This window comes from Eulemur rufifrons, chromosome 15 (assembly GCF_041146395.1).
Source record: "Eulemur rufifrons isolate Redbay chromosome 15, OSU_ERuf_1, whole genome shotgun sequence".
In the NCBI taxonomy this organism is placed as follows: Eukaryota; Metazoa; Chordata; class Mammalia; order Primates; family Lemuridae; genus Eulemur; species Eulemur rufifrons.
Genome location: NC_090997.1, coordinates 27,060,254 through 27,085,804, shown reverse-complemented (window position 1 = coordinate 27,085,804; position 25,551 = coordinate 27,060,254). Strand labels below are relative to the sequence as shown.

The window sequence follows — 25,551 nt, the reverse complement described above, 5'->3', positions numbered from 1 at the left end:
AAGTTTCATCCATGTTTTACCATATGACAAGACTTCCTTCTTTCTAATACTAATATTCCATAATATCTATATATCACATTTTCCTTTTTTATTTGTTTTAATTTATTTTATTTTTGATTAACAAATAATAATTGTGTTTAGGGAATGCAATGCAGTGTTTCAATACATGTATACACTGTGGAATGTTCAAATAAGGCTAATTAGCATACCCATCACTTCAAATATTGATCCTTTCTTTGTGGTAAGAACATTTAAAATCCTCTATTTTAGCTGTTTTGAAATATCTAATACATTATTATTAACAATAGTCACCATGCTGCACAATAGATCACCAGAACTTACTCCTACTATCTAACTGAAACTTTGTACCCTTTGACCGATGTCTCCCTTCCCCTGTCCACCCCTGCCTCCACCAGCCTCTGGTAGCCACCATGTGACTTCCTACTCCTATGAGTTTGACTTATTCAGATTCCACATATAAGTGAGATCATATATGTACCACATTTTCTTTATCCATTCATTCATTGATGGACATTTATGTTGTTTCTACCTCTTGAATAATGTGAATAATGCTGCAGTGAACATCAAAAGCCAAATACCTCTTCAAGATCCTATTTCCAGTTCTTTTAGGTAAATACCCAGAAGTAGGATTACTAGGTCATATGGTAGATCTATTTTTAATTTTTTGAGAAACTCCTATACTATTTCCATAGTGGCTGCATCATCTTATGTTCCCACCACAGTGCACATGGATTCCAATTTCCCCACATCCTCACTACCACTTGTTATTTTTTTGTTTTTGATAATAATCATACTAACAAGTATGAGATGATACATCATTATGGTTTTGATTTGCATTTCCCTAATGATTACTGATACTGAGCATCTTTTCATATATCTGTTAGTCATTTGTATGTCTTCTTAGAAAAAAATGTCTATTCGAATCCTGTGGCCATTTTTTAATCAGAGTATTTGGGGGTTTTTTTGTTTGCTTGTTTGTTGCTATTAAGTTGTAGGAATTTCTTTTATATTTTGGACATTAACCTCTTACTAAACTTATGGTTTACAAATATTTTCTCCCATTCTATAAGTTGCCTTTTCACTCTATTATACTAAATAACATTTAATTTTCTCACACTTTAAAGTAGATGACACGGGAGAGACCAAACCATGACAAAATAAATTTGCAACCAAAAATAATTGTTTCTTTTGCTGCACAGAAGCTATTGAGTTTGTATAGTTCCACTTGCCTTTGTTTTTGTTGGCTGTGATTTCAGTGTTACATCCCAGAAGCTATTGCCAAAACTGATTAAGTAGTTTCTTTATTTCTTCTAGGAGTTTTCTAGCTTTAGGTCTTGCATTTAAGTCTTTAATTAATTTCGAGTTGATTTTTGTGTACAGTGTAAGATAAAGGTCCAATTTCATTCTTTTGCATGTGGATATCCAGTTTTCCCAAGACCATTTGTTGAAGAGACTATCCTTTCCCCATATATATTTGTGGCACCCTTGTCAAAGATCATTTGTATATGTATAGGTTTGTTTTTAGCTCTCTATTTTGTTCCATTGGTTTATATGTGCCTTTATGCCAGTATCATACTGTTTTGATTGCTATAGCTATGTAATATACTCTGATGTCAGGAAATGGGATGCCTCCAGCTTTGTTTTCCTTTCTTAAAATTGTTTTGGCTATTTGTGGTGTTTTGGTGCCATATGAATTTCAGCATTGTTTTTTTCTATTTTTGCAAAAAAAAAACAATACCTTTGGAATTTTGATAGAGATTGTATTGAAATCCGGAGATTAATTTGATTAGCATGGACATTTTAGAAATATTCAGTCTTCTAATCCATATGTTTCTGTTTATTTGTGCCTTCTTTTTTCTTTCAGAAATGTTTTATAGTTTTCAGTGTATAAGTTTTTTTGCCTCTTCCGTTAAGTTTATTCTTAAGTATTTAATTCTTTTTGATGCTACAGTACATGGGATTGTTTTCTAAATTTCCCTTTTGGATAATTAGTAGTTAGTGTATAGAAATGCAACTGATTTTTTATTGTTGATTTTGTATCCTGCAACTTTGCTGAAATTTTTTATTAGTTTTACAATTGGGGTGTGTGTGTGTGTGTGTGTGTATCCGTGTGTCTATGTGTCTTTAGGATTTTCTATGTATAGGATCATGTCATCTGTGAACAGAAATAATTTTACTTCTTCCTTTCTGATTTGGATGCCTTTTTTTTTCTTTTCTATTTGCTATAGCCAGGACTTCTAGTACTATGCTGAATAAAAGCAATGAGTCAGTATTTTTGTCTTGTTCCTGATCTTAGAGTAAAAGCTTTCAGTTTTCATCACTGAGTATGATATTTATTCAGTTGAGGTAATTTCGTTATATTCCTGATTCAATGAGTATTTTTATCATGAAAGAGTTTTAAATTCTGTCATTTTTTTTCTGCACTTACTAAAATGATCATATGATTTTTATCTCTCAGTCTGTTAATGTGATGCATTATTTTTTTTATTTGCACATTTTGAGCTATCCTTGGATCCCAGCAATAAATCCCAGTTGGCCCTAGTATATGATCCTTCTATTGTGCTGATGAATTTAGTTTCCTAGTATTTTATTGGGGATTTGCACCTATATTCAACAGGGATGTTTGTGTGCAATTTTCTTTTCTTATGGTGCTTTTTTCTGGGTTTGATATCAGAGTAATGCTGGACTCATAGAATAGGCTTGAAAGTATTCATTCCTCTACAGTTTTTTGGAAGAGTTTGAGAAGGATTACTATTAAATCTTCCGTAACTCTTTGGTAGAATTCTCTAGTCAAGCCTACGGATCCTGGGCTTTTTGTGTGTGTGTTGAGAGGTTTTTGATTATTGATTCAGTTTTCTTACTAGTTATAGTTATGTTCAGATTTTACATTTCTTCATGATTCAGTTTGGTTGTATGTTTCTAGGGATTTATCCATTTTCTTCTAGGTTATCTAATATGTTGGTATATAATTGTTCATATTTTGTCTGGTATAAGTATAGCTACCTTGGTTCTCTTTTGATTACTATTTACATGGAATATCTTTTCCCACTCTTTCATTTTCAGCTTGTGTATATTCTTAAATCTAAAGTGAATCTATTGTAGAAAACATATAGTTGGATCTTGTTTTACTATTTATTCAGCCACTTTATGTCTCTTAATTGGGGAGTTTAATCCATTCACATTTATAGTAATTACTGATAGGTAAGAATTTACCATTGCCATTTTATTAATTATTTTTTGCCTCGCTTATAGTTTTCTTGTCCCTCTTTTTATCTCTTGCTGCCTTTTAGGTTTTATTGAGTTTTTTAGTGACATACTTTGATTTCTTTCTCATTTTCTTTTTTATATCTTGTATGGGTATTTTCTTTATGGTTACTATGGGGCTTACATAGAACATTTTATAGTTATAACAGTCTTTAAATCTGCTAACAACTTAACTTCAGTCACATACAAAAATGCTACTCTTTTACTGCTCCCACATACATACGCTTTATGTTATTGGTGTCAAAAATAACATCTTTTAATATCATGCATACATTAATGTGTTTTATGGTTATAGTTATTTTTATGCTTTTGTCTTTTAATTTCTATACCAGAATCAAAAGTAATTTACACACCACTGTTACAGTATTACAGTATTCCATATTTGTCTATATTATTAGTGAGCTTTATACTTTCATAAGCTATTATATTGTTGTCAGGTGTCCTTTTCATTTTTTTTTCACTGTTATTACTGATCTAGTATTTTATTTCAACTTGAAAAACACCCTTTAACATTCTTATAAGGAAAGTGTAGTGATGAACTCCCGCAGCTTTTGTATATCTGGGAAAGTCTTTATGTCTTCTTCATTTTTGAAGGGCAGTTTTGCCAGCTATAATATTTTTTGTTGGTAGGTTTTGTTTTTGTTTTTAATTTTTAGCACTTTAAATATATCCTCCCACTTTCTTCTGATATGAAATATTTCTGTGGAGAAATCTACAGAGTCTTATAGGAGCTCCCATTTATATTACAAGTCACTTTTCCCTTGAAAATTTCAAAATTCTGTCTGTCTTTGACTTTTGACAGCATGATTATAATGTGTCTCAGAGTGGAGTTCTTTCAGCTCATTTTAGTCGAAGTCCTTTGGGTTTCTTAATTTTTTTTTTTTTTTTTTTTTTTTCTCTTTCTAGAGATGGAGTCTCACTATGTTGCCTAGGCTATACTTGAATTCCTGGCTTAACGTGATTCTCCCACCTCAGATTCCCAAATCACTGGGATTACAGTCATGAGCCACTATACCCAGCCAGCTTCTTAATTCTTGGTGTCCATTTTCTTCCCCAAATTTATGAGGTTTTCAGCAATTATTTCTATAAATAAGCCTTTTTTCCTTTCTCTCTCTCTTCTCCTTCTATGGCTTCTAAAATGCGTATATTGATTCATTTAATGGTGTTACATAAATTCCTTAGGCTGCTTTCTTCATTCTTTTTTTTTTTCCGTTTTGCTTCTCTAACTGGATAATTTCAAATGACCTATCTTTGAATTCACTTATGCTTTCTTCTGTCTGATCAAGTCTGCTGTTGAACTCCTCTAGTGAATTTTTAAATTCAGCTAGTATATTTTTCAGCCCCAAAATTTCTGCTTAGTTCATTTTTATATTTTTTATTTCTTTGTGATAATCTCATTTTATTGATGCATCAGTTTCCTGACCTCATTGAGGATCTGCAATGGTTATTTTTTAATTGTTTGTCAGGTAATTCATATACTTCTGTTGCTTTAAGGTTGTTTTCTGGAGATTTATTTTGTTCCTTTGATTGGGCCATGTTTTCCTGTTTTTCCCTTTGCTTTGTAACCTTGTGGTGGGATCCACCTATTTGAAAAAACAGCCACCTCTCCCAGTCTTTTTAGACTAGATTTTTGTACGGGGAAGGACTTCTACCAATCATTCTGGCTAGAGATTCTGAGGGCCTCTCAAACTTTTTCTGTGGATGTGTCTTCTCTGGATTTGTGCATCCAAACTCCCAGTTAAAGTAATTTGCCAATATTGTCCAGGAGCTTATAGTCTCTTGCTCCCTTGGTGTCTGTTTGTGGTACTACAGGTTCTCTGGAGCTGCCAGAGCTGCCCAGCTCTCTTTTATTCTCAGAAGCCCTCAGGTTCTAGAGTATGCCGGGTCCCATTAGCACTCCAAGTCAGGCAAGGCAGAAGTCAGTCTCTCAGGCAGCCCCCTAAAAAATCAGAACACTGTATGTGTGTTCCACTCTTTTATTCTCCCCACTCCCTCCTGAGGGAGAGTCCACCAAACTATATCAGCCTCTGTCTGATGTACCCTGGGTCTACTGGAGCACAAACAAGTTGAGCAGCTCTTTTGTTCTCAGCAGGCTCCATGCATTTAGGGTAAGCCAGGTCCCATAGCACTCGGGACAGGTGAAATAGAAACTATCGAGACAGTACCCACACCTCCAAAACAGCTAGAACATTGGACACACACTCCAATTCTTTCCCTTCCTAAGGAGAAACTAGGAGTTGAAGGTTTTCTCTCACTCATTCCATGATGAGCCAGAGTGAGAAACCGTGGAAAATGAGTTCATGTTAGTCCACACTGTCACCTTTGTTCTCCACAAGCCCCAATGTAGTGGCCTTTGCTGATTGAGACAAGACAAAAGCCAAACCTTTGGGCAGCTCCCCAAAGAGCATGCATGCTGGACATGTTTGAGCCTTCTCTTTCCCTCCCCAGGGAGAAACTGGGAGCTGGAAGTTTTTTCTCCACTGTGCCATGCTATGCTGGGGAAGGCACTATAGTGAGTGTCATAAATTTTCCTTCCAGCTTTGATGCAGCTGGTTTCATGGTTGCCTGGCACACAGGAACCTCTTAACTATTTTCTAGATTTCTCACAAAGTGAATTGGTTCAGATATTATTGTTGAATCTGTGTCTCCATAGGGGAAGGAAGGTCTGGTCCTTATTCTCCATCTTGCTGACCTCTATATTATTATTTTGTACCTTATTTTTATGATTTATGTCCCCAAATTACATTTAATTTCTTTATAGATAATGCCATACCCTCCTTTTGTATTTACACTTTCCTAGATCAATGTGCTCACAGGGTAGCAACTGAAGTCATTGATTGGATTTCTAAAGCTCAGTTTTACCTTTGGCAAGGTGAGAAGATATTATTTTGAGAATATTCCCTAGTCCAGAAAGCCTTAAGAATCAAATATTTTAGCTGTGAAGTATAGGACCAATGAGAACTTCACTGATATTTATCAAAGTTCAAAAAATAACCTTATGTGAACCACTTTAATTTCATAATTCAATAACTTTCATGTAAGCACTGTCCTGTGCTCTATGCCATATATATTAAATATAAAGAAGTATAATAGAATAATAATGTGATATTCTTTCTGGATGGTATTTAGGGAGGATCTCTCACATGCCGAATCTGGCAAAATAGCAAGATTTTAAGGCACCATAAAGTAGGAAAAGAGGCCTTAAATACAAGTAGGAGGCTGCAGAAAAGCAGGATTGAGTTCCATGAAATAGGTCATTTGTAACAAACTTGTATGAAACCTCCTATTTTCAAGTCACTGCTATGGACGCTTAGAGAATCCAAAGATGATCAGGATGGAGGTCCTGCCCTAAAAATAAATACAAATAAATATAGAATACACTATATGTTTACAGATTATTATACTTTACAGAAAAGCAAGAAAGAGGTCTTTTAACTGCAAAGGGAAGGAGATTTTGATAAATACTGCTTCCATATTTTTATCCCTTCTCTTTTAGTGTCTCTACTTAGTTTTTAAGAATTCAAGCCTTGTTTACATGTGAAAAGTTACTTAAATAAATCCTTCTTCTGAAATACTTTACCCAACATCTCTTATCCATCTTTACTCCAAGACTCAATGTTTCTGGTTGTGAATTTATTTGCATACAATTCAGGTGATATTAAAAACAAAAATTTGGTAGTGACTCTTAAATAAAAGCCAGTTTATTTAAATTGTAAGTTATATTATTAAAGGCAAGTATGCTCTGATTTTTAATCTTAACCAAAAAGTACATTTACAGTTACCTACCCATATTTCATCAAAACAAAAGCCATTTAACTTTAGACAGAACTGAGGATGTAAAACAAAAGTAAACATTGAATGAAGATGTCATTAAATAAATGTATGCAGTACCCCAACACCTAAATTTAAATTAAAGCAGAGCAAAAAAGAAATGGAACAGCTTCTCATCCACCCCCACCCTGCTGGTTTTTAGAAGTTTACTTCCCCTTTGCCTATCTTCTTATTTTATTCACACGTATTATAAAAGAGCAACTATATTCTTCCTTTAAAGAGAAACTCTGAGACGAAAGGGAGTGTTCCTTTCAGTCTTGTCAGATGTGAACTCCTTTTCCCTGAGTTACCAATTATATTTTTTATTATTTTGATGATTCCTCCTTGATTGTCCATGTCTGTTCTCTGTGCTTTTAACTTGTAAGATCATATCTTGATGTCAGACTTTATTCTTCATAGTCTGATTCACAAGGAGTTATTAGAAAAGACTTATTTTAAAGACCTGTCTCCTGAGGAATAATTATACACACAAAAGTCATCTCGTGGATAATTGAAAGTCTGGGAATAGAGGAAGTCAACCATTTTAATGGTTATCTATGTGTAGTCAACGACGTTTGCTTTTTTAGACATTTCAGGGCTCCAACTAAGCTTGGGCCTCAGATCTGAAGAAATGCAAGTGCCATTTACTTCCATTGTTTGGGTGTTATTTAATGGTCTAATAAATCATAAACGGCTCTATAGACTCTCCCTCATATCTGCCTACTGCTGACAGAAAAGGAGAGTATTCCTCCATTCTCTATCAGTTTTTGTGCTAAAACAGCACACTTGTCAAAGCAGTGAGAGGTTTGCTTTTCCAGGTGTATGATACACAAAAATGTCAAAGATCCTCGGTGAAAGGGAGGTCATGCTTTGGATGCAGGGAGTCTGAAAGTTCACGATACATCCCAGATTGTATTAGCAGTGGGTCACTTATCTTAGCTGATGAAAGAGGTCAGCTAATAGCTTGTTAGAGCAATTAATATAAACTGACTTAGCATGTGAGAAAGAAGGGATGTGGAAACAAGCAGAAATACTCCTATGCTGTTCGAGGGCTCTACTGATACACCTTGAAACTTTTAGCTGACCTTCCACCTCACTTCCACTATACCCAAAGACAGTCACCCTCTGGGGCATTTTAAGAAATGCCCTCAGGAGCAGAGACTGAGTCTTTAAAAAATAAAAAGAGCTCAAATGTAGAGTTAGTTTGACCTGTTATGGGTGAAGGAGACGCTTTGATGTTCCTAGAATTGAGCATGCTTTTGTTCCTTAAAAGCACATTTGCATAAAACCAGTACATACTAGTGTAAATGTAAAGTGATATTGCTGGGCATCTCTCACGCTCTCCTCTCTCCAAGACTTGTAACTTAATTATTTAGCTCTAGTTTTTAGAATCTTGCAATGATGGTTTTCTATTTTATTGCATCTGTAATACCAATTTAAATACTTTTCAGATGTCAGCTTGGGGAGTGACAGCGTGTGTTGGGAATGGAAATATCAGAGGCACAGCAACACAAATCTTGCTGCCTCTACCTGCCCTATGCCTAACAGCCCTAAAGAACAGGGTCTCATTACCAGTTCATGAGACGACTTCAACTGTAGCTCATAAATTCTTATTGAGGAGAGTAGCATTTTATGCACATCTAAATCATGAGAATCCAATTATGCATGCTACTGAGGGTGGGAAAGTAGAGATCCAGTAGCAGTTTAAATCATATAAGTGATTCTGGTCAATGAGTATAAGCTCTGCAGTGAGTATTTGATGTAAGAAGTGAATTTGCTGTATTCTCAGTATCAGTTCCCTCTCATCTCTCATAGTGGTACATTTCACCACACAGAGGGAGATTCTAGAGTTTTTATACAACATTACCACAAAATGTCAGCTTCATCTGGAGCTGCACTGACAGAATGGCAAGCTATTTCAAAGCTAGAGGAAAAAATGTAGCTGTGTTGGAGTTATTCAGAGAAAGCATGTTAGTCTCCATGTGATGCCCAAGGGATTTCCAAGGGCAACTTATATTCTATAAAATGTGCATCTTATAGGCGGACTTCAGAATGGACTCCTATGTAAGATGTGGCTCTGATGCATTGTCCAAATAAAGGTAGATCAAAGGCCCAATTTTACAGAGTCTCTTTATTCTACTCATTGTCTATAAATGGGTTGGTTGTCTTTGTAATGGTCTGGCTTCTTTATGTCTTCCTAAACATAAGCATTTTCTTGACCTGATTTTTGAATAAAGGGTGAATAAAGGAACTGAATAGAATACAATCTAAGCAAAGATCTACTTCTGATGCATGTTTATGTTCATACTTTTTTTTTTTTTTTTTTTTTGAGACAGAGTCTCACTCTGTTGCCCAGGCTAGAGTGAGTGCCGTGGCATCAGCCTAGCTCACAGCAACCTCAAACTCCTGGGCTCAAGGGATCCTCTTGTCTCAGCCTCCCAAGTAGCTGGGACTACAGGCATGCACCACCATGCCCAGCTAATTTTTTCTATATATATTTTTAGCTGTCCATATAATTTCTTTCTATTTTTAGTAGAGATGGGGTCTCGCTCTTGCTCAGGCTGGTCTCGAACTCCTGAGCTCAAACGATCCACCCACCTCAGCCTCCCAGAGTGCTAGGATTACAGGCGTGAGCCACCGCACCCAGCCTATGTTCATACTTTGGGAGAAAAAAAAGGTAACATTTTTAATTTCCAAGCACCATAGGCAAGCATCATACAACTTGCTTATATTTTGGGATATTTGAAACATAATATCATTGTATTAGTTTGTTAAAGTTGCCATAACAAAGTACCACCAACTGGGTGGCTTAAACAAATATCTTACAGTTCTTACAGTTCTGGAGGCTAGAAGCCCAAGATCAAAGTGTTAGCAGGGTTGTTTGCTTCTGATGGCTGTGAGAAAGAATCTGTTCAATGTCTCTTGCCTAGTTTCTGATAGTTTCCTGGCGATCTTTGACATTCCTTGGCTTGTAGGTGCATTACCCTGATCTCTGCCTTTACGTTCACGTGGCATTCTACCTGAGTAAAGGTCTGTCTGTGTCTAACCTTCCTTATAAAAGTCCTAAAAAGACTATTGTTCTTGTAAAGTTCTTGTAAATGTCCAAAAAGTCCTATTGGATTAGAGGCTCACCTAACTCCAGTATTGACCTCATCTTAACAAATTGGGTCTGTAATGACCCTATTTTCAAGGAAGGTCACATTCTGGGGTACTGGGGGTTAGAACTTCAATGTATGCATTTGGAGAAAACACAATTCAACCCCTAATTATAATTGATTAACATGATTTTATTTTCTTTTTAGGTATTATTTGGTAATGTACACATTAAAATGCAAGCACTTGAGGTCAAAAATACATTCTAAAGTAATGAGTCAGCAAGTTTTGTTATATGCCTATTTTTTCGTACTAAATATTATTAGATTGTTAGAAATGAAAAAGAAATATAAAATGAGGACACTTTTTTAAAGTAATTTATCATACCACCTAGTAGAAGTGACAAAACTAGTCGACAACAGCAACCTATTTTAAACAGAAAAATACATTAAAACATCCAATTATAGAACCAAACATCCTAGATCTTTCCCACATAATCTGACAACACCTTATAAGAAAACTTTTTTGTTGTTACTTTTCCCATAGGTGTATTTTGAATCAATCTTCCTTGGCCATATCCCTGCAAATATTAAGATCCATAAAAATATGGGCCAGATTTATGGATTCAAAGGCTGTATACGAGAACTTCAAGTAAACAACAAAGAATTCTTCATCATTGATGAAGCACGACGTGGAAAGAACATTGAGAACTGCCACATCCCTTGGTGTGCTCGTGATCTGTGCCAAAACAATGGCACCTGCATCAGGTCAGTGTCACCCTCCTGATCTCCAGCCTATATTACATGACTCCAAATTCTTAAAACAACAAGAGTCAGCAGTATAGTCATCTGAGTAATAGAAAAGTCCAGAACTCCTAAATTTGTGTATGCATCACTTAGGCAATGTATACATGTGTTGAATACTTGTTTCCTCAAATAACTTTGCATATTTTGGCTCCAGTGACAAGAGATTCCCAGAGTCTGAAATTAACTAGGTAATTGGACCTGATTTGGGAAATTTCAAAGGAATTCAATTTTTTATTTAGGTGTTCCTGCTTTTTGTAAATGTGAATAAGAGGTTATCATTTATTGATAATGGTTTTAATGTGTTTATTAATTTTAATTTTGTTTGTTTTTATTCATTTTCCAAAGAAAGATCTGCTTAGATTTCTAAGAGTAGAGATGGAGAAAAAATTACCTATATGAGTTCTTTCTTTTTATTTGCAATCCTATATCCTTTTTCCTTCTTGAAGCAGATTTATCATGCTTAGACGCTTAAGAAGATCTTAATTAAAATTACTTTCTGCTCCACTAAAATGTCTTGAGGGAATCAACCCCGAGGGAGTCTCATTTGGACAGTGTGGAACATATTCCCAAATTTCTTCAATCTTCTGAGAATTCTTTATTTCAGAGCTACAAAAAATGACAAGGTGGAAGCTGAAACATGTACAAATTGTAATAATTCAAGTCAAGGAAAAATTGACCTAATCTCACAGGAAATATCTTAATTAATTCACATCAGTATTTCCAAGGGGCAAAGTATCAACTAGTCAAGGGTGAATTTTCCAACAAAAATATACCTGTTAGTCTCCATCCTGCACATTATTCTGACCTTCCATATTTATTTCTAAATCTCTTAACATCTCAATCACAATTCCGGAGAAATCTACTTGAATGTCAACTGATTTGGGCATGCACTATTTAAGGACTTCCAAGTCTGTAGGTGCCTTTATGTTGCTAGCCAAATGGAGTCTTGCCAGCTATGTATCCAACACATAAAACATTTCTTCACATCCTGTGAACAAAATGATTTCTATCTTGATTGCCAGTGCTCAACTCCTGGACATGCTGGTCCATGGCAAGTATGACTGACTTCCAGCTACCCTGCTGTATACCCCAATATCACGATACACTGGCCAGTTCTAAAACAACAATTTAAAAATATATATTTCTCAGAAAGATTACAAGAAGAGCTTCTAGGGGATCAAAAGTTTAATACAAGAGCACAAATAGCTATGGGGCCACAGTGGAGATCATGAGAATAATAGTGCTGCCTTTCAACTCTTCCCTGTTCTGTCTAAAAACCAATATCCAACCATACAATCGAGCACACCAGCAATCTGTGCAGTAACCCAAAAGGAGAACCAGAATATGTACTAAAGGAGGATATTGACTCCCATTGAGGCCACAAGCAGCTTCAGTCCATCAAGAAGAACACAGATCAAAGAAGTAGGACACAAAGAGCCATCACCATGACCAACACTTTCCCCTCAACATGCATACTCACACTGGGAATACACTGAGCAGTGTAAAGTTTTCCAACAAGGAAATTTGGAGAAATTCTGCTACCAAGGTAGATAGCCCCATTCTGATTTTGACACAATGGATCTGAACTGACTTAATGCTTTTGGTGACTCACTTCTCATTTATGTTATTGGCCAAATCCAAAGCTTTTCTTCCTCTCTGTGCTGCCACATTATAAAGTGATTTTTCTCCAAGATCTTCCAAAAAATCTTCCAACTCTTCTTACCCTTTTAGATCTGTCCTTTCTCTCAATCAGTGCCATGTGACTTGATCCCACCACTCAGCCTAGCTGGGCAAAGTTCTAACCTCTCCTCTCCTTCCCTCCTATTTGTTCAGAAGAATAAATTGGATGCCAGACAGCTTTCAAAATAGCAGATAAATTTAAATAAGATATATTAACATTTAGCCTTTCGGATTCAAGGAGAATAGACAAGATGACCTGATGGAATTCTTTTTGGGCCTGCAAGTTTTATTATTTTATTTTCAAAGTGATAGACTATGTTCAGAATAAAAGAGTCATTATTACAAAGACAAGAAGAAAGCCCTTTTACTTTTTTGCTTGCCTGTCTCAAAATACAGAGACAATGATGTTTTAATACTATAGCATGTGTGCATAAAGTTTTGTACTTGAAAATGCAAATAATAGTTCCTCATTACAGTTTAATTGTTCTAGTTCAGTGATCCTAATTCAAAGTTTGGAGATGCCTCTTAATGGGGAATAGAAGAAACTTAAGAAAGGGAGACATTTTTCCATCTACACACACATGCTTGAGCATTCTAATCCATGTTTCCTAGGAATGCACAGCTATTTTCCCCAATGAATAAAGAATAATAGTGGTATAGCAAGAGAGAACCCCTAAAGAAGTATGCTCTAAACAAGAGTAGGTAGTGAATGAATAGAGATTCAGTACCATAGGGTTAGGCCTTAGGGTTCACAAAATAAAATACAGTTACAACAGATATCTGAAAACAAAATTATCACTAATTTTAGTAGCTCAGTTGATATAATTCACTGTTGTAAAGTGCTGTATTGTCTATGAATGTAATCTGCTTACAAGAAGATAAATTTCATGTTGAAAAGAATTAAGGAAAGAAACATTTTAGCAGCTTTACTGAGCAAATGTCATTCTGCTTTGAGTACCATCACATGTTTCTGGACAGTGTCCAATCTTTTTTCATTTTGTTATAAATCTGTGCTAGAATTTTCAAACCCCTGTGGTTGTTCATTTCAGAGAAGTCCAAATTGCTTGTAGTGAAATTCAGTTTAGAAAAGTGATACAGAAGGGTTATTCTGAGTATCCAAATCTCTATGGACTTCGAACAAGCTGTTTCCAAAAGGGCATAGGAAGGTTAGCAAATTAAACAGATAATATTTAAATCACTTTCCCCTTTCTGCACCAGATGTTTTAAAATAGGTTAAACAATAATTAAAAAGGAGCATCAGGTTTGGGAATATACCCTATACAAACTACCACACTAAAAACTTATGTCACTGACATTATAATAAATAATTATTTATTATAATTTTAGACCCAGTCTTAATTTTACTGGGAGCTAAGCATGTATCAAGGTGTTTTATTATGCATTGAAAGTCAATAATTCCCTGAATGAATATGCTCTCTATGCCTCTAACTGTTGTCATAGCTTTTATTCATCACTAACCAGTGCTATCCTCTGTATGCTAAGGAAGGGGCTGGCAAACTTTTTCTGTAATGGGCCAGATAGGAAGTATTTTAGACTTTGCTTCACAATTATTCATCTCTCCCATTGTAGCAGGCAAGCAGCCATTGACAAAATGTAAATGAGTGGACATGGCTGTGTTCCAATAAAACTTTATTTACAAAAATAGGTGGCCCGCAAGATTTGGCCCAAGGGACATCATTTGCAGACCACTGCACTAGGATAACAGATGGATAAATTAGGAAGTCTAACTGAAATTAATAATTTTTCCATATTAAGCAATCTCAAAAAAGGGTATATATTTCTTAACATTAGGAAACTATCATTATTATCAAAGTCCCACGTGAATAAAAGTGAAAGCTGGTTCTTTCAGACTTTTCTTTCAATGCATTTTTCCCTATTATCTCATTTTGTAGACATATTTTTTAACATTGTCTGGTAGAAGGAGCCAGTTTTCACAATTTCTGAGGTATTTAGTTTCCAAGTCATTTAGCAGTTCAAAATGAGGTAGGAGTCATAAATTGAATTTGAAATTGCAATAGTAACAACTGTTACACAGGATAACAAATCAGGCTATTGTGTCTTAGCTTTTCCATTTGTTCTGTAATGAGCTGCAACCCCCCACAAAATTTTTGCTTGTCTTCATTGTCATTTCACAGTGTCATGTAGCTAGGCGTCACCTGCTGAGATCTTTTAGTTATTATTCTGTATCTGGGCCAGATTAACCCTAATCTAGTTCAGCAGTCAACCCTACACTTCTACATACCAAGGGAAAAAAGAGCCTATTTCAGATCAATTTTTTGACATACATCTATGCTATTAACATCTTCAAATATTTAGGCCTTCTTTTTGTTGCTACTTTCTGGCTGTAGTCTACATCCTTGAAATTGTACATAGGATTTAAATGTACAATTATAAATTAGAAGACTATTTTCTATTTGGTTAAATTATTCTCAGCTGTAAAAGTTTACCAAGAAACCTCCAAACATCTCAATTATAGGCAACACCTGCTGCTAGAGAAACAGGGGTGAAAAAGAAAAAATATCCAACTAGGTTTTAGGTAAAAACTTGGAAGCATATGTGATTTCATAGTTTTCCCTATCTCTCACATTATGTTAATTAATTGAGCATTTAATGCGTTTATTCAAAGAATAAAAGGAGAAACACAGGCATGTTTCAGCTCCTTATTACTTAGACAAAATGTAACGCATCACAAAATATTTTGGTAGTTTTTCTCTGACTTTTTCTAAAATATCCATATTTAGAAATTATTTTGATCTATCTGATTAAAATAATATGTGTGTCTTTCAGACCATCCATCCATCCCTTCTTTTATACTAGAGCATTGTAGAGCCTCTTTTGTGTTAAGCTGTGTGATAAGCATGGAATTCATAAAAATAAGACATGGAAACTTTTTCCACATACTCTTTTGCTTTTAATAATCTCATATTTGTAAAACATTAAGGCATGAAGAACAAAATGTATTTTTCTATTTTTACATATAAAGTGCAGTCTTAGGTTAAAACAGCTTAGGTCTCACAATTCCTATTGTTTATCTTTTTTATCTCATTTCTTTCCCCCATTCTACAAGTCCCAGGTATTGTGAAAATGGATTGATGTAAGGTCATTTATTCTTGCTTGAAGAGTGTGACTGAAGCTGTAGGGTTTTTAGTTGCTTATAAAAGTGGATCACATATTTGGAAAGTATAACTCTTACCAATGTAAGTGTCATAGAGCTCTTGGTAGAGTACAAATGCAGTTTAAATTGATTTCCTAACCACTTTTATTACTGCCATCCTTGAGTGCAGAAAGAAGGATTGGGCATTTGTTTTTTTTACAGGACAGAAAGCATTTAGGTCCTCTGAAAATCAGTTTCATTAAAGTCATGATTACAAATATAATTATATTTCAATGAGAACAAATAAGATTAAATATGGAAGAAATTATGTCATTTACACCAAATCTGAAAAATTCTCAGAGTTAAAAGTCCCAAGGTTTGACCAATGGAAAAGGCCACTATCAAATTCCACACATATTTTTTACATCGTATTTATGCAGCAAGGTCAAACAAGTAGGGGGAAAAATCTCATCTTCAATTTTTCTCTACCCTTAGGTAATAATATATGAAGAACTCATTTACCCTGATTGATCTTCCTGGGCATAAGAGACCTCTCTGACTCAAATCCCATCTGAAAACTATCTTTTCTCTCTTTTTCTTACAAAATGCTAATAATTTCGCGCGCACGCACGCGCGCTCTCTCTCTTTCTCTCTCTCTCTCCTTCAAAGAACAAGCAAGCTAAATATGACCTGCTAATATATTTTCCTTGACTGTTTTGATTCCCTTCAAAAACTATTAATTTTAAAAAAATCCCTCCTATTTTTTTAGTAGGAGAAGATGTGTTAAATCCTGTTTATTTTATAACTGGAAGTTTTAAATGTTTTAAATCTATATGGCTTACCACTTATGGATTGCATTCATGCATCAGAAAAAAAAAAAAAGATTTGGCAAATTGTGTTAATCACTATGTTTTACATATAATTAGACATGCCACTGTTAAAATTGTTCGGAAAGCTTGACAAACAAAATGAAAACAAAGTTCAAGCTGGAATAAAATGTGAGATATTCAGAATCCTTTGGCTTAGGTTTACAAAATGCTTAAAACAAAGAGTTTAAATAATTAATTTAGAAAGAAAACAAACCAGTCCTTTTGGTTTAGCAGTAGACAAAGTTCCCAAGCCTTACATTTTGTTCCTGGCTTATTTGCTGGTATACTGTGTACCTTAGAAAACTTGCTTAACATTTTATTCTAGGAAAATGAAGTAAAAATTGCTCCTACCTGCCTACCGAAACCTCAAGTGATTTGGAGCCAAAAGTTGAAACTTCCTAAAGACTCGAGAGTATGTAGACTGGATAAGAAAACACTAGAAAATAAATTTTCTAAATGCAGTAGTGGCTTCAAGCGTCTACTGTCCAGATGTTAACATTGCTGACTGCCACTCACCTAATAATTACCAAGCGCTGTCTGTACCTTGGATAATGACAGAGTTGCATTGTTCTGATATGACTTTGTCTTAAAATGATGTTAATACTTAAAATATCTTTAAAACATAGCTTTAAATTTGTTTCAAGAATAGGAAAATGGGGTATAAATGAATTAAGAGATGTGTTTAACTCACCACTGATAATAGAGACAGGATAAATTGTGCTTTTCTAGATTTTAACTCAATCTCTCTGTCCTAAGCTCTGCCATATAAATCAACCATTTGTTTCTTCACAAATAAAAAAGGTTAGTTGTCTAAACTAAATGATTTGCTAACTATTTTCAGCAGTTCTCTGACTGGGGAATTACACTTAAGGCCTAGGCTATACATGAAAATTATAGCTTCATTGTTGTAGACAAGTCTAACATGCAAGAGGTCTGTGTTTTTTTTTTTTGCCCTTACTCTTAAGTGTGCCACTAACCATTTCTGGACCTCATTTTCATTGTTTGTGTTGTTAGGGGCAAAAGAAAAACTTCCCCTTCACTCTCAGAAGGTTCACAGAAAAATCAGCTCACAATAAAGCAGATTAATAAGAGAAAAGCTGTACAAATTTTATCATTACTGTGCACACAGGGAGAATCACAGAGTGATTGCCCAATATCCCAATGAGACCCAAATACTCATATATCCCCATTTCAGAGGGGAAGGGGAAGATGGGAAATATAGGTAATTCTGTTTAGGGCCAATACATGGTTACTAGGGAGGATGAATAGATACCTGGGAGAATGAGTGGATGAGAGAAACAGATTGACTTATAAATTATTCTCTTTTACAAGAGAGACAGGCATTATTTTGAAAATGGGTTGGGCCAGGTTTGGTTACAGCTTGACCTTCTTTCCTGCAATAGATATTGAAATAACAGGAAACGGAAGGAAAGATGATTGTTCTTCTTGATGGATTCCTCTGGTATTTATGGAGATAGAGGGAAAGCCCCCTCCAAGCCTGTTGATGTCTAAGGGCCTTTCATTCAAACTACTCGTTAAACCAAGGAGTCATTTTGGGGGTGAACTATCCTGCATCCTTTCAGTATAAAGAGGGAATTAAACTAGACTGGAATTTCCAAAATTATTTTTCAAGGTATACTAATAAGCATTCCTCAGGGAAAAAAGGTGGGGGAGGAGAAGTTTTTCTAAGACAAATTTATAAAATGTCACATGTACTATTCCCCCTCTTGGAGCTTCCCAATGTATTTCAACATGTTAAAAAAGTTGTATAGAAATGAACTCATTTAACTTTGCTTAGAGAAAGTTTCTAAATGTATTTCATCCCCCAAAAAGCCATTTTTCCAGGAATATCTACTAACAGCATGAACACTCTTTCTCAGAAACTGTGTGAGGAAATGCTGCACCAGGTCATATAAACAAGGCCAAACAAGTAAAATTTTTTCTGCTTTTAAAAGACTTCCATAGTAGAAGACTGTTCAACAATATTGGGAAAGTACTTTGAGTTTAGTATACCTTAATACCAAGAAAACATTCTTCATATCTGATTTAACTTGCCATAGGCTTCAAGATATGTAATTTTCTCTTTCAGTCCTAGATTAGCAGATCTTATGACAAATACAGTTGAAATGCAATAGAATTGACAGAAAATCATGCCTAAGTATTGGAGTTCAGTCTTGAGGTAGGAAATTATCTGGATGTTAGGCCTATATGGTAGGCTTATGCCTGAATATCCACCTGACCAATTTCTTTCCCCTTTGCTCTCCTATAAATGCTCTGGGGCTTTTCTCTTTCCTTCCCCAGTCTACCTATCCACACAGAAACACAAATTAAAGCCTCGAAAATGTTCTAGCTTTAAATACGAGCCACAGATATTTACATGCATGATTGTAGAATGACATTTTCTGCTCCCAAGGAGAGAAAACTGGGCTGGGGAAAGGATGGTGGAGAGGAAAGGAGTAAAAAGAACAGGCACTCATTGAAGTAGAGGTGGGGAGGCTGAGGTCTCAGACCCAGGGCAGAGTGAAGGACACTCAGGGACTAGCTGGCCTTGAATGTGGGTCATGCACTATCACATCCAGAAGTCCTAGATGCTTGAAATTTCCCCTGAACAGAGGGTGAACCACTTGGGCACCTTGTACAGGGATGCAGACATGAATGGATGCTTGATCTTCAAATGAGGTCGACTGCACAGAACCACTGGGCACTTCTCCCGCATGATCCAGAGCAATGGTTCAAGCCTGATACCTGCACCTCTAGGTAATGCGAGTACCTATTTTCCCTGGGATTGTTAGACCTTTCTAATCTTCACCAAGACCTTTCTAATCTTAAATAAGAATCTAAGTGTTCTTCCAATGCTATTGTTTATAGTATATCATCTAAGTATTGAGGAAATGCATGCTGATTTAAATATATCAAATTTTTTTATCTGATACTCTGTCATTTTGTGTGTTATATATCCATTTCAATGCCTGCAGAGGGCAACTGAGAGAATCTTTTAACATGATGGTCAGATGAAGGAAAATCTCAGAGAATGCTAGCATGGGGCAAATCATATGGACAGTTAAATCATCCTCTAGTTGCAATAGGCAAGAGAAATTACTTGGCCACTCCCACAGTGTTGGGCTTTCTATTGTCCAATCTGTTTTACAACTTTGTAGTGGCAGAGGTTAACTTGAAGATTTTTGTCCAGTAGAGATGAAAATAATTTCTTTCCGATAGGAAAATACCCTGAATGTTACAGTTCATGATCCCATTGGACAGTAAATGGTTTTATAGCCAATCCAGCAATCTTAATATTGCTTTTCAAATGTTCTTTGAATTAATCTTGACATCTTACTTATTCCTTCATTAATTACTGAGTTAAATAAAATCTTGACATGTATTCATATTGTATTTTGCATGAGATTCATGATTTTACCATTATGAAATTACACTTTATCAGAATTGTTTTCCAGTTTCCTTCCCCTTGTCATTTTTACATAAAAGAAAGTGGATTAAAAGAAGACAAAGTGCATGTCAAAGTGAGAAAGCAGTCACATTGGAAAAGGAGAAAGACAATGTCAACTTTCTTGCCTCAGGACTGGGGAGAAAGGCATCACTTCTCCATCATCTCATAGATCTTCTGTCTTGGGGACCGTGGATGTGAGGCCAGTGCAGTTGCACATTGCATCTCACTCACAAGCGCCTGCGCTAGGAACTTAATGCTCTGCAGTCGCCATCTTAAGATTCTTAATACAGTATGTTTGAATTTGGCTTTCGTAAGTGAAGTACGTTGGAACAATGGGACATGTGTCAGAACCTGGTCACATTCAGTCCTACTCTCACCACCTCCTGTTGTCGAAACCACAGGGGGATTTGGCCTAGGTGTAGTTGCTAGTTGCACAAAGGTTCCAATTATTGAGACAAAGAGGATTGCCAAGGAAGAAAGGAATTTTTAATACGACAGGCGTCTTGTAGGGAGAATGGGAAAAGCTGCCTCAAATCTGTGTATCCGACTAATAGAGATCATGAGCTTTTCAAGAAGGGGCCATGTGCCTTGGGGAGGTCGTGGTGTAACTAACAAAGGGCTACGGTGCATTGGGGACAGGTTGTGAGGGCTGATGAATCTTGGCATCAGGAAGTCTGCCCAAGGGACTTCAGAATCTTGCCTCCTTTGTTTTGCAGAAAATCCACCATTTTGGGGAAACAACTGAAAAGGTCAAGTAGTTTAGGAAGAGGATTATATAGGTGTCATTGAAATTTGTTCAGTGGGAGACAGGTACGTTTCTTATGTGTCCAGGAAAAGTTCTCAGTCGCCTACCTTCCCCACGTCACCCAGTGACCATTGCCACCTCCACCCTAACAGGGGTCTGGGTGTGAACACAGAAAGGGTCAGGGTTGGGTACACATGGCCCATGTGCTAAACTCAGGGCAGAGTCCCAGATGCCTCTGAGGGTCTGCACTCACCCTGGAAGTATCTCAGGCCTGAAAAAGTGTGGCATTAAACAGCAAATAAAAAGCATAACAGGTCGAGAGAGAGAAGGAGACTACAACAGAAAGTAAAAAGTTGTTTTTCTGCTCTTTGCACTAGGGACTCCTCATTTTCATCTTGAACTGGGCCCCACAATTTATGTGCTGGTCCTGTGGGGGATGAGGAGTAGGGATTCTCGATGTCACACTGGTTAGTGTCCAATCCTCACATACGTGGAGTGGCCCCTGCAAATATACCAAGCCAATTTGTCATTGATCTTCAAATCTTTGTTTAGCTTCAAATCTTTGTTTTATTTTTATCCTAATTATATGTCCTCAGAAACAAAATAAATCATAATTGTACTGCATGCAATTATTTAAGGACCCTATAATATTAATAATTACAGAGACTATACAGAATATTTGTCATTCTACATTGGTTAATTTACAGAAATCTATTAGGATATTCTCTTTGCTTAGAATTTATACATTGGAAAAGAAGTAAACAAAAACTCCTCATGCTTTCCTTTAAACTCAAACGCATTAAAGTCAGGTTAGAAATACCTTAAATTTGTTTTTCTAAGACTTTCACTGATGTTTTCATCTGCATTGATTTTGTATTACGAAATTGTCCTTAGACAAAAAAAGTCCATCTTCAGGTCAGTCCAGCAAACACATAAAAAAAGAACCTACTACGTTAGTCATTTTGCAAGGCATAAAACTAGTGTAAGGAATAGATCACAAATGCTATACTCAAGAAGTTTAAGGGGGATGAGGATGCCACGATACAATGTGTAAGTGCTGAAACATATTGATGTTCTATTGAAAATATATCACTGTGAAACCCCTCAGCATAAGCACAACATAAACAGACATTTAAGTGGAATATATCATATGCCTTCAAAGCAAGCTCAATTTTTATATATTATCATAATGTTAGGCAAATATTACACATTATTTATATATAACCAAACATACATTTAATGTAATATAGACCTAGCATTCACATATTCCTACCAAATTCTTCTTTTGGATTTGTATTACTGACTAAAATATCTAAAACTGCTAAGTAAGGAAAAAAATCCAATGAAATTTCTGAACTGCCTAGCATGGCTGACTGGAGACTTAATAGTGGTGAACATCATCCTCTTTGGGCCCATCTTGGGGAGCTTTTTACTGGAAAGAAGACTGAAATTTATCAGGGGTCATCTGGCAAGAGAGATTTTTATTAGAGTTTTAAGAAAGCTCTGAAATATTCTGCCTTCACCTTTCTAGCCTTGTAGAACAGAGGCCCACAGATCTCATAGCTAATATTCAAACTGAAATCGGACCACATAGATATGAGAAATCAACTTGACATCAAAGGTTATCCATCTTCCCACACTTGCTTTTCCCGCTTGAATCTCAATTCCATAGGTGCTTTTATTTTTTAGTTCAATTTCTGCAATAAGGAAAAAAATGCTTCTGCACATACCCATGCATTTTTCCCCTAACTATTGAATTTATCTGCAAATCCAACTGTGATTCTTATGTTGCCTCTCAGATGTAGACAACTAAGCCCAGAAGTAAGACTCCAAAAATAAAGAATTTTATTTGTCCTTGAAAATATTATGGTGTAAGCTACCACATCTTTATTTTCAACTAACACTCTATTCTAATCTTTAGATTAGAATCCATAACATCTTTCAGACATATCTGAGTCTTTTTCAGAGGTTATTTCTAGAAAAAGCAGAGGAATGGCAAACCAAAATAGCCCCAAATAGTTCGTATACATATAGACAAATAAAAAAAGGCATGTAAGAAAGGTCTGTCTTTATTATAATTAGTGAAGGCAGAAAAAAATATTAACCATAATGTGACAGTAATTCCAATAGCACTTGTGACAGTACAGTCTTAAATAACTTAAAACTGAACTTCAAAAGCCAAACTTATCAAACATTGTTGAGTAATCTGAGTAATTTTTTTGACTTACTCTTCTGCTTAAAAGCTATGCGACTGGAGATAAGTCCTTCACCTCTCAAAACATCAGTATCTTACCTGCAAAATGGAAGAGAGACAATACCAACTGGGCCTACTCCCCAGAGCTATAAGAGGCTGAAATAAAATTACACACGTGGAAATGCTTTAAATTTCAAAACATGATACAAACGCAAGGATGTTTTATTATATAGGCACAGAATGTTGAAAAGAGACAGTGTAAAGGCTTTTTTTGATTTGAACAAGCAGCTTCTGTACTGCCCATGGGGATTAATTACAGACTTCCTGCGTTTCCAAAATATTCACAGATTTATTTAAATAGTGTGATTCAGAATGGACTGAAACATGATGAGTTGATCAAAAGTCCAAAAAAATTCTCCAGCCTCTCTTACACTCAATTGTGTCAGGCTCACATCCCTGCTTTTGATGCAAATGTTCAGAGTGAGATAAATTCCTGTGATCCTTGGGTAGCATTGTCAATGTCGTTAAGTCACTGCCTCTTTCTCCCCTCAGGAATAGCACAGTATGTGGCTATACCAGAGTTGTAAAAACCTATTCTATTGTCCTTTATTACCACCTGGGCTACGTCTATACAGTTGTCTCCTTTTATCTGCAGCTTTGCTTTCCAGGTTTCTGTTATCTGCAGTCAACTAGTTTGAAAATATTACAGGGAAAATTCCAGAAATAAACAATTCATAAGTTATAAATTGTGCAGTTCTGAATTGCCTGATGAAATCTCATGCTATCCTACTCTGTCCCACCTGGGATATGAACCATCCCTTTGTTCAGTGCATCCATATTACATATACGCTCCCCAGTCATTAGTCACTTAGTAGCCATCTTGGTTATTAGGTCAACTGCGGTGGGATCACAGTGCTTGTTTTCAAATAACCCTTATTTTACTTAATAAAGGCCCCAAAGCTCAAGAGTAGTGATGCTAGGTTATTACTATAATTGTTCTGTTTTATTACTAGATGTTGTTGTTAATCTCTTACTGTGCCTAATTTATAAATTAAACTTTACCATAGGTACGTATCTATAGGAAAAAACAGTATATATAGGGTTCAGTACTGCCTGCAGTTTCAAGCATCCATGGGGGTCTTGTAACATACCCCTCACAGATAAAGGGGGAACTATTGTACTCTTGACAGATAAACCTCTAGCAAAGGGAAGGCAATAATAAAAATAGCTAACATCATTGATTGCTTACACTATCCTAAATATTCTCTATGCATTATCTCAGTCAATCCTTGTGACAATGCTATGAGGTTCATGCTATGGTTGTCTCCATTGTATAAATGGCAAAACTATGGCACAGAGAGGTTAAACAACTGATCCAAAGTCACACCAACAGCAAAGGGGGATTTAAACCTCAGACAGTCTGCTTAGCCTCTTCTCTATACCCTCACCTTTTGCTGCATCCTATGGAGTGTTCTACCAAAATGGCTGTTATTCTGTTACTATTGTTTTGGGCAGCTACCACTTTTTAAGTGCTTTACTATGTTTCATGAAGGATGCTAACTACTTTAATTATCTCATTAGCTGATGTAGATTTTTAAAGTAGGCTCTGCAGCCCTATATTACAAAATAAGGAAACTAAGGTTCAAACAGGTTAAACAGCTTGCTCAAGTTCACAGAATAGGTGGCATAATTAGCTTAGTAGGAATTTTAGCCCAACTCTATTTGAATGTTATAGCCCGTGTTTTGTCAACAATGTCATGGTAAATGCCCATGATCCTTTTCACATGGTACCCATAATATTTTCTATTACAGGCTCTGTCTTCTGGGTCTAACTTCTTCTGTCTAGCTCCTGGTTATGAGGAGAAGATTCTAGTTGTTTCTCCAGATCTTACAAGCACCAAGGAAGATCTAAAAGCCAAACTATGGTGCTATTAATATATTTTTATTGAAATCAGGCAAATCAACCCAACTGACACAGCCATCATTTTGGCTCCACAGAAATGATTTATGCAAGAGTTAGAATTGGAATGGATAGAACTCTTTACTCATGAATGAGTTTTCCTACATTGCTCTACAGACCTGTTACATTACCAGTTGAATCTCACCAGAGAAAGGAGGACGATTTGATACCTGAGTGCTTGTGAAAGGGTTAGATTTTCCTTGCTCATTAAAAATTAAATGCATTTGGCATTTGTGAAATGTTCTGTTAAAATTTAAAACAAACCACTTAAAAATAAAAATTATACCAATGCATAAATGTTACCTATCAGATTGGTAAAGCAGGAGCAGAAAGTTCTATATTGTGGCCCATTGGCATCATACTATCTTTTCTTCTGCCAGCTGCTACAACAAAGATTGGAAAAGGACAGAATCCCTGTCTTCACAGTTCTTGAGGAACAAAGCTTAGCTAGTAGGCTGTCTTATACAAAGTAAGAATCCTCTCTATAAATAGTAAATACATGTATAGAAAGGCTCTTTTTGGTGAAAAACACTCTGCTAGCACAGG

General features: G+C 35.8%; 1 protein-coding gene across 1 annotated transcript in view; it reads left to right on the top strand.

The window, feature by feature from the left end:
* EYS (eyes shut homolog) overlaps nucleotides 1–25,551 on the top strand; it is a 1,462,097-nt gene that overhangs the window by 1,234,340 nt on the left and 202,206 nt on the right. The window contains 1 exon segment of the mRNA XM_069488330.1: nucleotides 10,735–10,955. Within this exon segment, the coding sequence (XP_069344431.1) occupies nucleotides 10,735–10,955 (221 nt within the window).